Genomic DNA, 17,596 nt, shown 5'->3' with positions numbered 1-17,596 from the left:
TCCACTCTGCAAAAGGATGATCATCTTGACTAAAATCAATAAAATACCAGAATGCAGTAGCTATCAATTATAAAATAAAAACAGAAAAGCAAAAACACAGAAAATGTGCCAATTAGCCATTTTGCACAGGGTAAAACTAATCGTTCAGATAAAATGCCTAAAATGCTTTATGACAGAAAATAGTCCAAGTAATTTGTATTCAGATTAGAAGAGCAGGGAAAAAAACGTCACGGAAAGTAGCCTCCGACTATTAATTTATAATAAGAATACTACGCTGCTCAGATATTGCCAGGTGTTTTGCATGTCCAATCAGCCAGAGAAAAGTCGTTGGCATTCGCCTGCCAGACTGGAGACTGTTATTTGAGAAGAAGCGTTGGTTTCCTTCACGATTAAGGCAGCCTCCGCCTGAGTTAGAGGCTATGTGTAATGTGTGTAGCCTATAGGTTATGTGTCAGAGAAATATAAAGAGACAGAGCAAGCAAAGAGAGAGAAAATATAAAGTAGGCTATGCAGTACAATCATTAGGCAAAGGTGCAAGAGAGAGAGAGAGGAGAGAGGGGAAGTTTGCTTCTCTGCTTATCTAATGAGTTAACCCAGTGACTTGGCTCCAATATTTCCTTGCATAGGGATTTTCCCTTGGTTTGTCTGTCCATATTTGGGTTGGCATATCTCATTATAGCTCACACAGGTGATGTGAAGAAAGGGAAGGTGTCTGTGTATTTGTTATTGAAGAAACACTAAGACAATAGAGACATACATGAACACTGTTCATAATTTTATGAGCAGATTTTTATGTGATTGTAAAAAACGCCCCGGTTTGCACATGCATGCTTGAGTGTGTAATGTATGTGTGAGTATCTGCAGTGATATGTAGCCCTACCACACCATGGTGTCTGGGTCTGGGGAGGCACTAGGCAGGGCAGCAGATAGATAGCAGGGGCCCTGTTAGCAGTCGGAAGCTTCAGCGCTGAAAAGCAATAGCTTGTGTCAAGAACTTTTTTTTTAACACATCACTGCAGCTGGTGGGAATAAATAGCATCAGGGGATGGCCGAGTTGTGACATAAGCCTATTTGGGTCCATGTTCACGGGGAGCCGAGCCCCCCCCCCCCCCCCCTCTAGACAATAAAAGCTGTGTGAACGACTGTCAAACAAGTGCAACATTGTTTCTCAACAAGGGGTATCAGCTGCTGTCAATATTCAGATAGCCTTCATCTGCCAATAATGACGGGTGGCTGGCTATACCTATCTTATCTGAGGCCAGGTAGCGCCCTACCTGGGGGAATAACTGCTTGCCGCTTGCGATAAAGAGCGTCTGGGCCAATAGAAAGGCCCTTGTTTGACGGTGAAGAGTTAATGGAGGACGCCACTGGAGACAGGAAGTCTTCAGAAAGTGAAAAGCACTTTATTGCTCACCTGAATGGCCTGGCTAGGGTTTCCCTAGAACCCAATGGGAAAACCACATTACAGGTCTTTACACAGGGTCATTACAACAGGGCAATGGAGGTTCAAGTGATCCATCGCATTTGAATGACAAACATCACATCTCCCCATTCATTCTACGCTCTAGTCCGATCTGACTATGATCCCCTGTGGGATGGGGATATTGTCGGTGAAGTGATATGATGTGGCAGAGGTGCAAGATGTGCACAATCCTGTTCTACAACTGACTCACGTTTGAAAAATATGAAAATAAAACATATAATAAAAAATTATCTGCCTGTTCACTGCAGTACTGTAGATGTCGTGTTGGCCCCTTTCACATAATCACTCCCTCCTTCCAGCAACAGGTTCATGGATCCATAACCCACAGCACGCTGCAACATGACATCATCGCCTCTCTAAAAATGAACTGCAACATCGATCCCTCATGGGCCGACCTCCCATAAGTCAAATATAGAAGATACGGGATATGTGTTTGGACGGAGGTGTATATTTACCTGTCAGCCGGAACTCAAGGACATGGCTGTGGCAAGGTTGTATCCAGCCCCAGAGTGAAGTGTTTTTGGGGTTGAAAATGAGTTGTAAAAGTGACAAACGACCAACATCTCTCAGGCTGGGGAGCACTGGAGCTGGCACGATGCTTGCAGCCAAACAGTTAATTGCTCAGCACAGTGAAGGACCAACAAAATGCTCATAAAGCATCACAGAAAAAGAAAAAAAAGCTAAGAAAAAAAGATGAGTCCACTCAACTCCTTCCCTTCTCCCTTCATGCTTCCTCCTTTCCTCCGGCTAGACTGCCGTCTCTGACCCTGCCCTCCACAATTTTCCAGCGCAAAAATATTATGTTGCCAGTGGCAACGATTTAATAAAATAACCAATCACATCTGCCCTTTCAAATACTTCCAAAATTAAGCTGAGGCCGTACATAATGGAGGATTCCTCTCAACTGTGTTAGGATTTGAGGCCAGGATTTATTGCACCATGATAAATGATCATATGGCTTGTTTTGACAAATGCAAGGGTACTCGTGAATGAGTGTGGGCCTAGTGTCGCGTGCAGCGCCAGGCCCACTGTTATCAGCTGGATTAGTGGTTCTGATGATGTCCTGGATCCAGGCTCTGCTCTCAGAGCCAATCAATGGCTGTGGTTGATGCATCCCATAATAACCACCATTTCTCTATGGTCACCACCGCCCCCATAGTGTAGTTCCACCTCCTCAGTACATTTATTTCATAATAACGAGCTCGCGACAGCTCTCATCAGGCACTCTCTCTCTCTCACACACACACACACACACGCGCACACGCACGTGCGTGCATGCACACACACACACACACACACACACACACACACACACACACACACACACACACACACACACACACACACACACACACACACACACACACACACACACACACACACACACACACACACACACACACACACACACACACACACACACACACACACACACACACACACACACACACACACACACACACACACACACACCAGTGAACGAGTGAGCCTGGGTTTGTTTTTCCTGTATCAAATTCTGTCTCCAGCGGTCCAGCCCTCTCCCCCTTCCCTAGAACTACTGCCAGAATCATATTTTCCTACGTCATATTGCTAATCTTGTAGAACGTCAGTAGCGCTCTACCGCTGACCACGAACCCTGCCCACAGCGCTCCCCGCTTCAGTTACCATTCCTGAGTCTACCCTATAGCTGCCATCTAGGTAGGATCACCCCCAGTCCCACCCATATCTATGCTAGCGTGGAGCGGTGGATGTCACCAGATCTACACGAAACCCCCCACCAGTGTACACCTTCCCAAGAACGGGAGATGACACGGTATCTGGGTCACTTCTGTCATAGTCCAAATGCCACTCATGGGAGCTGACCTTTCCAATGGGCGACGGTGGAGCAGGCAGCGTCCATGCGGGCTGTCGCCCCTGCTGTCTCAGCCACAAAGGCATGCTCCCACCATTTCTCTTTCCCTTTCATGCACGACAATGCGGTTTACAGCGAAAAGGGACAAATCAAAGCTGACAAGCAAATATAGCCCCTGTAAATATGGCTGATATATGGCATCTCAGTTAAACCGGGAACATTGTGGGCTCTTAACAGCCGCAGACACACAGCGTAGCATCTCTCACTATAAGAGGAACTACAAATAATGCCTTCCAAATGGATCTGAAGGCATGACATTCAGTTCCACTCTTTTTACAAATGGGACCTTGAGCTCTGAAGCAATATCTCAATTAGCAAGAAACCCACTCGACACTCTTCAATTGCTTCAGTAGCAATGCTGAGATTTGGGTTTCATCTCCACGGAAAAAGACTTGAGTTACCAGGAGGGGTTTCAAATAATACTCTGAGAAGCTAATTTATTAAGCCTGTCAGACAAATGTGGGCATTTCTGTGGTCAAGCCCTGGGTGCATGAGTCACGTCAGTGTTAGGAGAGATCAGGGTGCTCAGGTCTTCAGACCTCTGAAGCTTAGTTTCTGGGATTCTGCTTGTCCCACACTGTCAGTGACTCATACGCTGCTAGAGTACACAAGACCCCATACTATACAGCCCCCCACCACCCCGACCAAATTCGTGCCAAACATGCTTGTTTTCCCATCAAACATACCATTGGCCCTCCATCATGTCAGTCAAACTTTCTCTGCTGTGTCTTTTTAAATAAACCAAGGACCATTTTCTCATGATCCATTGCTGTTCTTTTGAAAGAAAATGCCTCATTATAGTGCAGTGCTTTCTATAAAAAAAAACACAAAACAAAGTTCTTAACAAATCAGTATCCATTCCAGTTCAGTAGTACTCTAGTGAGTACCCCCACGCCCCCATCTCTTTCCCCCATTGCTGTTATTCAACACTGTTAAAAACAAACACTTTCTAATTCTAACTGGCTCAACCATTCTTAACTCTTCCGAGCAGTTTTATTTATTTCCACCCTGTGATGTCTGGCTGTCCAGAGGAGGCAGAGAGGATCCCCTCTTAAGAGCAGTGTGCTGCCGGGGGGCAGAAACAGGCCACAGCTCTCCACATAAATAACCCAGCACCTTGGAGGAAGTCTGTTTGGTGGTCTGCTGGAGGGATGGAACCTAACCTACCCCTATGGCTCTCTCTCGCGCCGTCTCATTCTCCCCCAGTCTCAGTGGTCTATCTAGCAGCTTGGCTGAAGAGGGATAAAACAGCAGGACTTGGAAGAGATTGGGCCAAGATGTACATCTGAGTGGGCAGTGGATTTCCAATAGCCTGCGGGTCCGAGCCAGATAGGCTGGACACAGCGAGGAGCATCACACTGATCTGACATGCGGGACTCTCAGATTTTACTCATAAAGAACAGTATAGAATGCCGTATGAAATGTGTAACTAAACAGTTTTCCAAAAAGCTTCTTGGCAAATTCTTTATAGGCAAAACTCACGTGATTGATAGTTTCAAGTTATTCCCCTTCAGCCATGCAGCATATAATATCACAAGCCCTACGTGTTACTGTAAACCCACATTTTTATGTAATGAATTCTTAATTTTTTCCCCCACTGTAGTGTTTCTTGAAATTTGTGGGTGAAGATGTCAGAGTATTCCTGCTAAGTGAGTCTAGTGAATGTTGCTCCCAGTGGATGTTGTGTGCCTCTCCAGTATCTGAGCCCAGGATCACATTACTCCAGAGCGGAGAGGCTCCTGGCCTCAGGAAGCAGCCTCTCCAGTGGCCTTATTTGGAGAGCGCTCAAGTGCCCCATTGTTGTGACAAGAACAATGAATCTAAAAGGAGACGGCAGACAAGGGCAAGGAAAACACCAAATAAAGACGTCTGGCTCTCAAAATCATCAGATGGGACCTTTTCTTCCTATATTTGCACTCGCATCATGGAAATCTTGTCAGCTGACGCGGGTGGCGGGCCCGTGCCTTTGAAGTGGGTTTAAAAAAAGCTGTATTTGGTTTGCATTGTGTGCAGAAACTAATTTATAGGAGTTGACCCCCGCTCCTCTTTTGTGCGACAGCCATCTTGGAAAACAATGGCAGGAAGGCTTGAAACCTAAGAGGAACTGAATCTGCTGTTTTCCATTTTTTTCTGTCCTTATTCAACACAGAATTTTCCCTCTCAGAGTAAAATGTCTCTGTTTTTGTGTCCGAGAGGAGCCATAAAGTGATGTCTAAGCATTCCACGACCAGGCAATAGGGCCTAGTTTAACTGGACACATGGGGACAGTTGTTTTGTACCACATGGAGCAGGGGGCCTGACAGAGGAAGCCACGGCCGCCTGGTGACCCCGCGCTGACCCCATCGGCCTCCTCATGGAGGGATCAAGGCCTAGATGGGAGCCGGCTAAAGGTTAGAGGTTTAAGGGTAACAAATCAAGCAACACTTTACTGGTATTTAACCCCCCTTACCCATATCTCTCCAACTCTATAGCTGGCGCGCGCACACGCACACACACACACAGTAAGGTATACAGGGTATATCTGCTCTGGAGGTGGGAGTGTTCCTCTCTTCAATGACTGTACATGAAAAGTTCAGGTCTGGGTATGATTACATTGTAGTGAGGCGGATGAGAGGGAGAGATGCAGAGAACAGGGGTGAAGGAGAGCTTATGATGATCTAACTCCTATTTCACTCTCTCAGCCTGAGTGTTTCTGCAGGACAAATAGAACAGTCATGGAACCTATAGATGTAAAATATACCATCTCTCTCCACAGTGGTGGTAAAATATATGTTTGATTCCGTATTTTAGCTCAAATATGCTGTAATATAATAAAACATGTTACATATTACCTTCTCTGATATGATGGCAGGCCGTCTAACTTTTCCACTTACTTTGGTCTACTTTGTAAGTGACCAGAACAAAACGTGGACCCCCAGTGCATATCTGCCTCTAAAAACATCATTCAACTTTACGTTCACTTCTGGTTCCTCTGGCCCAGCTGTGTTTCTTCCATTAGGATCTGCTCATAAAAGGGACCGGGCCGTAAACATGTGCTACAGACGACGATTGCTCGGTACCAGCTCTCCGCCATCTGCTGTGGGAATCAGGTGTTTTGATGTACCTGTACCACTTGTGTGGCTTATTATAAGCAGACTTCAATTGTTTCACAGATTGTATTCATGGCAGGACATGATTCAAGATGAATTATTTAATATTTATTTATCCACTAAAAGTATAGGCATACATACATCAGACAAGAGGACAACACTTTGAGTAGAACAGAACATAAAAACATTTAATTTACACACTTTGACATATTATTGTAGTAAACAGTTATAGAACCAAACAGGAATGCTTCGCAGTTCTCCACCGACACTGTAAGGATGTGAGTTAAATTTATCACCGACCATTAACATTTACAATCAACAAATTCTACAGCGTACGATGGAGAGGTCATTGCAGGGTCCGACCTTAATCAGAATTGGATCCTGCTCCCTCCCGCAGATTGACTGAGAGGCCACCGAGTGACGTAGGTGAGAGTCTGGCCTCCTCCGAACCCCTGAACCGCACCTCTCTTATCTGCCTACAGAACGGAGGAGGTGCAGGAGGAGGAGGAGGGGGGGCGGGAGGGCGACGAAGGACAGGGTCTTTTGGTTTGATAAGGAAAGGCCGCTGTGTCCTGCCACTGGCCTCCTGGCCGTCCACCTCCAGCGGGCCACACAGGGGGCAGAGAGTTGACCAGGAAACGCTCCAAAGACAGTGTTCTCACACAGGGGGGGTTGTGAACCTGACCCTAAACCACCGGCCTGGCAGAGGTACAGAAAGTGTACGTGTGTTATGTAGTGGTTGCAGAGGCGGGGTCAGGCACACAGACAGAGAGGAGGAACAAGAGTGCAAGGGAGAGGGAGAGAGAGAGAATGGGAGAGGCAGGGTGAGGGAGACAGAGAGGGGGAATGGGAGTGCAAAGGAGAAAAAGAGAGAATGGGAGAGGGAGGGGAGAGAGTGAGAGACAGAGGGAGACACACAAGAGGGTCAGTTGGAGTTCAGGGGAGATTTCTTTCCGCCAGTAGCCTCGTGCTGCAGGAAGGCTAAATTGTTTCCGGGTCCACATGTCCACCCCCTGCACTCCTTCCTTTCTCTCATCCTCCCATCTCCTATCCTTCTCTCACACCTCACTGACCTTTATTTTCCCCTTTCTCCCGCCCAGTACCACCACCACACAACTCCATTATCCATCTCCCTGCTCTGTGTTTCTGTCTGGTGCCACCCCGTCCTGACTGGAGCCGAGGCACAGAGTGACGATATCGGTAGGGAAGCAGTCTTTGAGCAGGATGCCTCTGTCTCTCTGGCAGTCCAGCTCTTCTATGAAGCCGTACCAGTAGATCACAAGGCCCGGTCCAAACCTGTATAGTAGAAAGGATACATAACAATACTGGTCAAAGCCAGTGTTTCGACTCCACCGTCATGTCAGTGAGAGAGTCCCAACAGAGGCATGCAGACTGACAGAACATTACAGAATGAGACGCCGTTAAGGAACGGAGTGAGAAAAGAGATGGAAAAGAAGGGGGAGTCACTGTACGAGTGACTGATTGATCCACGAGAGATAAGGTCGGGCGAGGAGCATTCCTTTGATCTCTGTCCAGGAAACTTGTGCTGAATCAAACAAAAAGCCGCCAGGGAGATAAGATCTTTCTGACACACTGATATGCACTCGATCATATTACAATGGCACAGAAATAACAATATTCAAAGAAATAACAAAAGCTCCGAGCGCGGCCTCAGGAACCACTCATCGGAAGCCTCCGGCACACAACAGAGCCCACTGAGAGTTCAACAGAAAGGCTGAGGCCTAAACACCACATCCGCTGAGCTTAGCCAGTCCAGGCCAACATTAGCCAGTCCAGCAGCGTCCAGCTGTTTCATTCACGTCCACTTTAAAAGCTAAAGCAACTTTGACTGAGTTGGCGAGCGTCACAGTTCCCAAAGAGCTATAAATAATAATGAGTCACAGAGCGGCTGAGAAGTCAAGTTCAGACAGTATTTGAATGTAAGGTGTTTCTCCTCCGCCTCCTTTCCTACTCCTAGTCTCATCCTCTCATCCTTCTCAGCTTTTGTGTCTTACAGGCCCTATCGTATATCTGAAGGGCCGCTGAAAGTGCAGAGGCAATTAAAATTGAGTATTTTTTTCCCACTGAGGATGCGCAACGTTATTTCACTACTTCTCCTGACAAAAGCGATAAATCATCTTTCAAGCTATTTATTATGCCCCGAAGATCCGCCGGTGGCCCCCCTTTGCCTCGTATAGATCATACCTATTCTTTGAACTTTAGCTGCCATGCATAAAGACATGTCACAGTTGAACTCTTGAGAGTCGAGAGCCGCCTCGTCCCCCGCTCAGACAAAAAAAGATTGAGGGGTTCGACCGTAAGCTGGTCCCAGACACCATCCTCAGACAGTTAACAGTGTGTTGGGGTCTCCTGAGACCCAGACAGGAAACTGTCCGAAGGGCCACGGAGAACATCAGGAAGTTCAGCCCCAAGGTAAAGTGCACCGAAAGAACTTAACTCATCATCAATCATTTCCTATTACAAAATACTGAAATATTAAATACCCCAACACCCACTGATACTCACATTAATAACAATTACAGGAATAGTTAGTCCTCCCCACGGTGATAGTTTATGACCTTATCCTAAATAATCAGATGAATAACCTTTGAACTTTTACAAGAAATCTACAACAACAAATACTACCGCTGGAATCGGTTGTCATGACATCGCCACCTACATGCGCGTGCACTGTGCCGTGTGTGCACACACATTTCTTTCCCTTTCCACTGAGCCTCGAGGCAGTACTTGTGCTAGTACATACATTATGTGCGCAGAAACAGACAGACACATGCATGAGAATACACACACACACACACACACACACACACACACACACACACACACACACACACACACACACACACACACACACACACACACACACACACACACACACACACACACACACACACACACACACACACACACACACACACACACACACACACACACACACACACACACACACACACACACACACACACACACACACACACAATCTCCCTCCAACAGGCCCTTAAAGCAATACATGCTCCCGCACCCCGATCTGCATTCCGTGTTTTACAGTGTGTGATTTACGGTGCTGTATCTATGAGCGAACGGGCCAAAGCTAACAGCCCCGGAGAAAGCCCACAGATGCACACTGCAAGTTCACCACAATGTCACACACATAGCTCAGCCTCTCAGCGCTACGCAGGGCTCAGGCCCCCTTTCAGTCGCTCTCTCATCATCGTCACAGGCCAGGTCCACCACTGCACATGGCCGCCAACTCTTAATATGGAAATGTTATGGAAACAAAACCTAAACATTTACATTAGATGACTTTAGAAAAGGGGTTATGCTCCTCTTTATATTCTGCCGACTGCCGCTATATGCTTCTACGTATTCCCCCGTGTTGTGGATGGGAGTGGGGATGGGGAGGGTGCGGTGCGCAAGGGGAGGGCGAGGTGCGGGTGGGGTGGGTGCTGTGGGGGGGGAGGGGAGAGGCAACCTTCTGAAAAGGTTAAAACTGTACATCAACAGATAAGGCGGCGGTGTACGATACATCATGTCCCAGGCCTGTCAGGGGAGGCCAGCCACAAATTGAAACAAGCAAAATTATAAACACAGGGGAGCAATGTCACCAAGGCCTCTCCATACCGTAAAGAAAATAAATGGACTATGAATCCGACTCAGAATTAATACAAGTCAATACCACGGGGACCTTGAGGTAAAATCACAGAGACAGGGCTAGAAACAATAACAGCGGTTCTGATGGGGGTGGGGTGAAAAGGTAAGGAAAGGTCAGGGGGTCAAGGCTGAGTATGACGACTGCGGCATGAGATTCACAAGAAAAAGTTCTAAGCGGCATCCAGGCACGATCAGCAGGGAGAGAGTAAATATAAATATACGGGGGAGGCCCCTTTATATACTTCCTCGAAAGTTACAAGGGCTGACGCGGTGATTGGAGGCTTGAGTTTGAGTTTGTAGTGCTAATTGTGGCTTATTATGTGGGCTGGATCCTCTTAACCTGGTGCGTGCTTATTATACGCAGCGCTTCAGAGTACAAAGTCAGCCATCTTCCAATAAACACCTAACCGTGTAACGAGTTGGTGAAATTGTTTGTGAAATGGAGCTAATTTTGGTGAAGGGGGACGCTTGACGAGCCAGGGCGACGCGTGGACCGCTGCTGCCAAGGCTTACTGTCGTTAGTGTTAACGAGCGGGTGGTGGTTGCTTTTTAAAGCAGGTGCCGGGTAGCTAACAACGGCAGCTTAATGAGAGCAAGGCACTGTGGAACAAAAACCCTCAGATGGAGACGAGAGTGTTATTAGTGCTGCCTGCGTGCACACACATGCACATACAGTACACACACACACACACACACACACACACAGCAAACTCAACACAAGACTAAGTGTACGTTGTATTTAAGTGCTTAAATACAGGCAAACAGTCTCACAGGCACAAATGCAATGGAAGAAGGAAAAAGAGAGTATTCTACCAAAACATAAATTGCAAACGAGAAAAATAAAGATTTCATGAATTGGTTTCAATCTCTATAATTCTTTATAATTATTTTTCCTGAATGGTCGAATATCATGGTCTAAAATGGCCTGCATTTAACATTCCTACAGAACGGAGATCAAGGCTAATTGCATTTGTCACGTTTGGTGAGAAAGTCTAGAAAACTGGAGGCCGAACAATTCTGTCAAAATACATTACGCAACATGACAAATTATCAATAAAATCCAGACGAATTTACTTGCGACTTTGACACACTCTCACCTCGTACTGCATACCACGTAGGGCAATTTTAAACAAACGCCCCTGCAGTGATTTAGATAGCGTAAGCCTCCACGTGGTGGTGAACCCGGCAGCTCTGAGGTCTCCCCACAAAGACCTCTTTGTTTTGTGCGTCCATACGTCAGGCCACAAGGTAGGTAGACCGGTTAAGGCGCTGCCAAACATTAGTTTTAGCCTGTCATTTCTTTACTTTCTCTCCACTGAAATACTGGTCTGGAACCTGTTTTGACGTCCCGCAAGTCATCTGATTTATCCTTGGTTGTGGGCCATGGTTTGCGCCGGAAATAGCCGATCTACAATTTCACAACACGCTGTGAGCTAAGCTTGTAGATCTGATATTTTACTAGTGTTCGACACCTGCGTGCCACAAAGTCTAAATCGCATCAGAACCACAGAAGTGGAGGTGGGGGTGGCAGGTAGACAGCTGTGAGGATGCATAGAAGGAAGGAAGGAAGTGTGTGTGTGTGTGTGTGTGTGTGTGTGTGTGGGGGGGGGGGGGGGGGGGGGGAGGGGAGGGCGGGCATACAGTAGTACAGCAAAAGACAGCGAGTGTGTATGGGTTTTGGTGAGAAATGGCCCGGTCCTTGCTGTCACAACAGTGGTCAGTCCTGGCTATAGGCGGCTGATTAATAGGGGTTTATTTATAGGGTGTGAAGTAGGTAGTGGATAACTGTGTTTGTGTGTGTAGGGGGGGCCAGCGATCCAGTGCCTGCACACCAGGTGACAGGGTCCTCTGTGGTGTCACTATAAGTCTGTCTGCACATCCAGCCTCGCTGCATGGCCCCGGCAGCTGCAGGAGTTGCTGGAAGCCTAGGTCAGACAGACGGATGATAAAGACAGCCCTGATAACACGGGCCGCCACGCACACAAACAGGATATTTAAAGGCTTGTTCTGCCCGGAGGGGTGGCCTCCAACGGGGAGGTAAATAAGCCCTTGCTACATACTGAACATCCTACTGTCCATAAATAACGCACTGTGAATGGGGAGAGTCAGTCGCCCAAAGACAAGTTATTAACTGTGAATAGTACGCACGCCACTATAGGCCCCTGGCCCAACCCCGCCCCCCTCCCACCCCTTCACCTCTTTGCAGCGGAGGAAAGGTTCCATTCTACGCAGGTATCTAAAGCAAAAACACAAGGTGGACATGATAGCAGATGATCTGCACACTAAATGAGTTGCCCGAACGTACGTGAGCACCATCATTAAGAGGGAATGGAGGGCTATAAAGAATAAAACATCTTCTGCCAGGTATAATTCTCCCCGACGGTTTTATGTGTTCTGTCAGTGTGGTTTGGAAATGGGACGTGGCATGGATTGTGGCTCGTCTTCGTTTGCGACTGCTGTAGGTACCGGATGAGCTTACAGCACACAATGAAACCCTCAGTGTTCATTCAACTCACAGAGTCTGCAAATATAACCAAACGGCCCTGTAAGGGTCCATTTGGTTAGAGTACACTCTAGGAGTTACAAATGGATAAACACTAAGGATTTGACTGCATACGTGTGTGTGTGTGTGTGTCTGCATGAATGGCGTAATGTTGCCAGGCTTGACATAAGGGAGTGCGAGTGTGTGTAATAATGTGAGTACTAGGGGTGTGAGCAGGTCAAGTTGAGGGAGTGTGTTGTGAGTTTATGTGCGTTGTAGTAGGAGGTAATTTACGCCCACCCACCACTAAGGGATGCCGGTTCAATCTATAACCCTGGGGGTAGCACCTTGTGTGACCAAGCATACAGGTAGGTATATATATAGTACATACAGGTATATACACATACCGGTACATTCATACAGTATATTCTATACATGCATATAACTATGACGTAAAATTCTCCATTCATTGTCAATTGGAATTATTTAATGTTTTATGTAGGACGAAGTTTCCTATATTCACTAAAAGCTGAATATAGGAGGGACTAGCGCCCCTCAAAAACATTACAATAATTAAAAATTAATTTAATTATAGCACATTAAACAATTCCTCATTTGGCTGGGGACCCCCTAAGTGCCCCTGGGGATCGCCAGACCACTTCAGTAGTAAACACTGTGTGGAACAGTAGATTCCTCAAACAGCTCCTCATGACAGTCTTCTTATTTTCCTAGCACCCCCTAGCCTATATCTCTCCAGGAACCTTCATCCTCCAATCCCCCTAACACTCTCCCAGCACTATCAGCCGTCACAACCCTGACGCCTTCTGAAAACCTGGGACACTCTATCTCCCCCTGGCATATTATCACATTCTCTGCCCTCATGGCCAGCCATGACCTCCTATGACCTCCACCACCTTCTCACAATTAGCTACAATCTTATCACGCACCACGCACTGTCCTACTGACTCTATTCTGTTACGAGAAGCTGAATTGATAATCCGTTTAACACGCCAAGTTGTGAATGAGTTCAAATTATATCTAAAAGCTAAATATTTAATTTACATTTGTGGGGGTTCTTTCTGTGAGACAAAAGCCTACCAAGTCACAGAAAAAAGAAAGAAAAAATGCTGTTGAAAACACCATTTGGATTGGATTAGAGTCAGAATGTTCCAAAATCAAGCGTCCCTCAAATTCTGTACCCGAAGTGGAGGAGTTAATGAATGTTTGGCACTTGTTATATCCCTAGATCTACGGTGTCACGGTCAAACGCGCACTGACACAGTCGGGGCTCTTGCGGATGAGACGCAAACCCAAACAAGGTGTGGTCTGGCCACGGGCTCGTCTGTTTGGGGTTCAGGACTGTAATTTTGGTCCCAACAGCACCAAGGATACCGTATACAAGAAAAACAAGCCGTCACAGACAACTTCATGATCCCCTTTTGACAAAACAGAACAATACACAATGCTGGTGGTTTGGAATTACAGGACAGCACAGACCTCAGCTCCCACAAACCCCTCCCACTAAGACTTATACAACCTTTCACTGTACTTTCTCTATATTATTCTTTCTCTAAACCTTGTTTGGATCTCTCTCTCCCTCTCTCTTAAAGTCTACATTTCTAGTGTTAATCCTCCTCACTTTCTTCATTTCATGCTCTCTCTGCATTGCAGTAGGCTTAGCAGTCTGGCAGCCAGCATGCCCACGTGAAGCTTCCATCTCGGATATCAGTTCCCCATCCCTCCATAATGGCCCTCTACATCACTAGAATGGACTGACCTCTTCAATTATGACACACTGAGTGGGTATTCATTAAGCCTTGATGCTGATGCTCTTAGATTGAATTGTATTATGGCTGTGGCCACAAATGGTATCCTCTACTGATATACCATGGAGTTAAACCAGGGTCACCTTACAATGACATATGTGATTAAAAGTGTTAACTGTGTTAATGTGTTATGCGTGTAAATCCCTTTCTAATAATTTATAAACCTATTGGGTATAATGTTTTGTGAAAGACTTTTTATTTTCTTATAACAAGGGATGCAAAAGTCACAGAACAAAAGACAAAATAAAGGCTGCATCTCAGAGGCTCTCACTTTTTTCATTACTCTCCCAAACCAACACTGGCCATAGCACTAGTTTGGAGGTGTATTCAGAAAGCCCCTCTGGCCTTTGATAAATCCCCATGTCTGTAAGCTCTGCTCTGAGACAGGAAGCTCCCTGCGGTGGTGGTTGTGTGTGTGTGTGCGAGCGGAGGGTGTAGGCTGGGGGCTGGGTAGGTATGGGGGTCTGCAGACAGAGAGGATCGCAGCGTCGGGGGGATACACGCTCCTTTAACCTGTTATTGTGAACTCCCAGCAGCCCTAGCCGATAATTACCTCCCATCTCTGGGGAAACTCAGTCAAAGGCAGGCGAAGGAACGGCCATTTTGTTGTCTGCCGCCGTGCCTCGATCGAGCGCTAGTCCACAGCCCGGCCCTAATCCCTGCCCTTATCCCAGCCGGCTAATGTGTTTTCAATTTGGGATGATCCCCCACTACGGCCACAGCCTAATCAACAACAGTTTGGACTGTAACCCTATCTGCCTTAGTAGGGGCTAGTTTGGCTGGCCTGGCCTGCCTGTCCAGCAGAGAAATGGTGTGTGTGAGTGTGTGTATGTGTGTGATGAGGTCATCGGATGTGTGCATGTGATATGCGTTTGTGTGTCTTTCCCATCTTGCTAATCTATGGAGATAAACATACAAACATCCAGTGTTGACCACACACACACACACACACACACACACACACACACACACACACACACAAGCACTAATTTGATTAGAAGAAGTTGCACAACTTTGACTTCAAAAAATAAACAACACACACGCAGGGTGGATCTACCAAAATGGTATAACAGCTACCGCATGTTTCGGAAACACATTTTAGAGACCTACATTATCACTGAAGACAGCATGCTAATATATGCCAAGTTATGCTAAAAATTAAAATACAGGATATCTCAAGCTGTGGCAACTGTGCAACATCTAAACATTAACACAGTACCTACAGTATGCATTTTTGGTGCACATTGCCACCACTCCAAGACTATTCCATATTGCTGTACATGGGAACTTCAATTCCATCAACACAATATGCCATTTGTATTAATGCTCAATCCCTCTGTGAGAAGGTTTAACTTTTCTCCTCCTTCACTGGAGGCTGAATCAATACTAGGGCATGGAGAGGCAGGTGTGAATGTTTGTTGTCTAAGGCCTTCTGGCCTCTGCATCTATGAGACGAACCCAGGCCCAAAATTAGAGTGCGGCCTCTAATGTCTCCCTGGGAGAAAAAGGGGGTCTGGCTTTCGTCCAAGTCAGCACCTTTGGAAGTGCAGTCGCGTTACCACCACTAAATCAACATGTCAGCACCCAGCCCTCTGAACTTCTCCACCCAGACTCTATTGCTTACAACTACTTCACACACCTAATGAATCGGCGCAAAAGGCTGGGGTGTCTGCTAAAATGAAAATGTAAAGAGATATGGGAAGGAAAGAGATGGGGAAAAATATAGTACTTCTTGGCTACGTTGTTTATGTCCAACATTTGAGACCAAACAGTGAGACAGAGTCAGAGTTTCAACTTGGACAGACAGTTGCCATGACTAAAACTAAACCATGCCAAGTTATGGTATCCCAGCCATCAACCTTGGCCTCTGATTCTGAAATGGAACTGTCCCAGTTTAGCGTGGGGGGTGGGTGGGCATTCAGAGATGGACGCAGGCGAAGGGCCACAGAAAGCGCTGTGCTTACTCGGCAGTTTGTTTACATTCCTGAGGGTAATTTTAGCCCCCGGGGGGGACCAGGGCAAGGGGGGGCGACATGTCGTTGGGGCTTGTCAGCGGTTGACCGACCAGGCTGGTGTGTTGGCGGCACCTGGATATGTGGGTGGTACATGAACACACACACACACACACACACACACACACACACACACACACACACACACACACACACACACACACACACGTCTGTTGTCTCAGGCTAAGCTAATACATTTTTAAATACCAATTTACTAAATGTAAATTGGTATTTAAAACAGCTTAATTAATTACAAAATTAATTAATTGTACTAAATGTTTATTACATTTTAGCAGATAAATAATCTAATTATCTAAATAACAAATAATTGAAAAAAAAAACCCAGTATAATTAATTCATTTTTGGCAAAAATAGCAGATATAGAAGCTCGCAACGTGAGCTTGTAGATTGGTTATTTTTAGCGAAGAGACTTTGTGTAGACGAAAAAATGCGATCCAAGTGTGGTTGTTAACTCAGGTCCGTTGCACTAAGAACAGAGGGTTTAAGTGGTTAAACTGGAGCCTGAGGGCGAGTTAGAGTCTGGAGCTGATGAGGAGGATGGCTAGAGCTCTTCTCCTTAACAGAACAGTGGGTAGTATGCATGTGGGACAGGCCTACCGCAGAGCAAACATTAGCGCTGGTCCATGCAGGATATCCCCTGTGTTTTCTCTGATGATCTGGGGTGCAAATCAAATTTCATTGTAGTTTTTAAAAATTTGCTATGCAAACAAAACAATGATCCCCACTCAAGCCCTCAGCAAGAGCTTCTGTGTGTGAGCTGGGATTTGTCCTTTTATTACTCACAGCCCCTGACCAGAAGGCAAGTATCTGTGTGCGTGCGCGCACACGTGTTTGTGATAGGGAGGGAGGGATGGAGAAAGATCTATCTATCTATCTATATATATATATATATATATATATATATATCTCTCGATTATATATATATATATTTTATTATTTTTAAATAATAATTATATAATATTTGTATTATTATTATTTACATTGAGACTCCTTAGGGTCCCGTCCCGTCGCCCAGTCAGCCGGGTCAAGGCCGGGGCTGGCCGGGGTCCACCTGTTAGACGCTTAGCTTAGTAGTGACTAGCTCTAGTTTCGCTCGCCA

General features: G+C 46.2%; 1 protein-coding gene across 2 annotated transcripts in view; it reads right to left on the bottom strand.

The window, feature by feature from the left end:
- Positions 1-6,570: 6,570 nt before the first annotated feature.
- Positions 6,571-17,596, bottom strand: part of cdin1 (CDAN1 interacting nuclease 1) — a 67,213-nt gene continuing 56,187 nt past the window's right edge. For both annotated transcript variants that reach the window (XM_080783273.1, XM_080783274.1), the window contains one exon: positions 6,571-7,780. In XM_080783273.1, the coding sequence (XP_080639399.1) occupies positions 7,606-7,780 (175 nt within the window). In that variant the 3' untranslated portion in view covers positions 6,571-7,605. The remainder of the gene's footprint in view (positions 7,781-17,596) is intronic.

Source organism: Protomyctophum bolini, assembly GCF_963924005.1.
Source record: "Protomyctophum bolini genome assembly, chromosome: 15".
In the NCBI taxonomy this organism is placed as follows: Eukaryota; Metazoa; Chordata; class Actinopteri; order Myctophiformes; family Myctophidae; genus Protomyctophum; species Protomyctophum bolini.
Note: the sequence above shows the minus strand (reverse complement) of the source record. Positions and strands in the feature narration are given on the sequence as shown.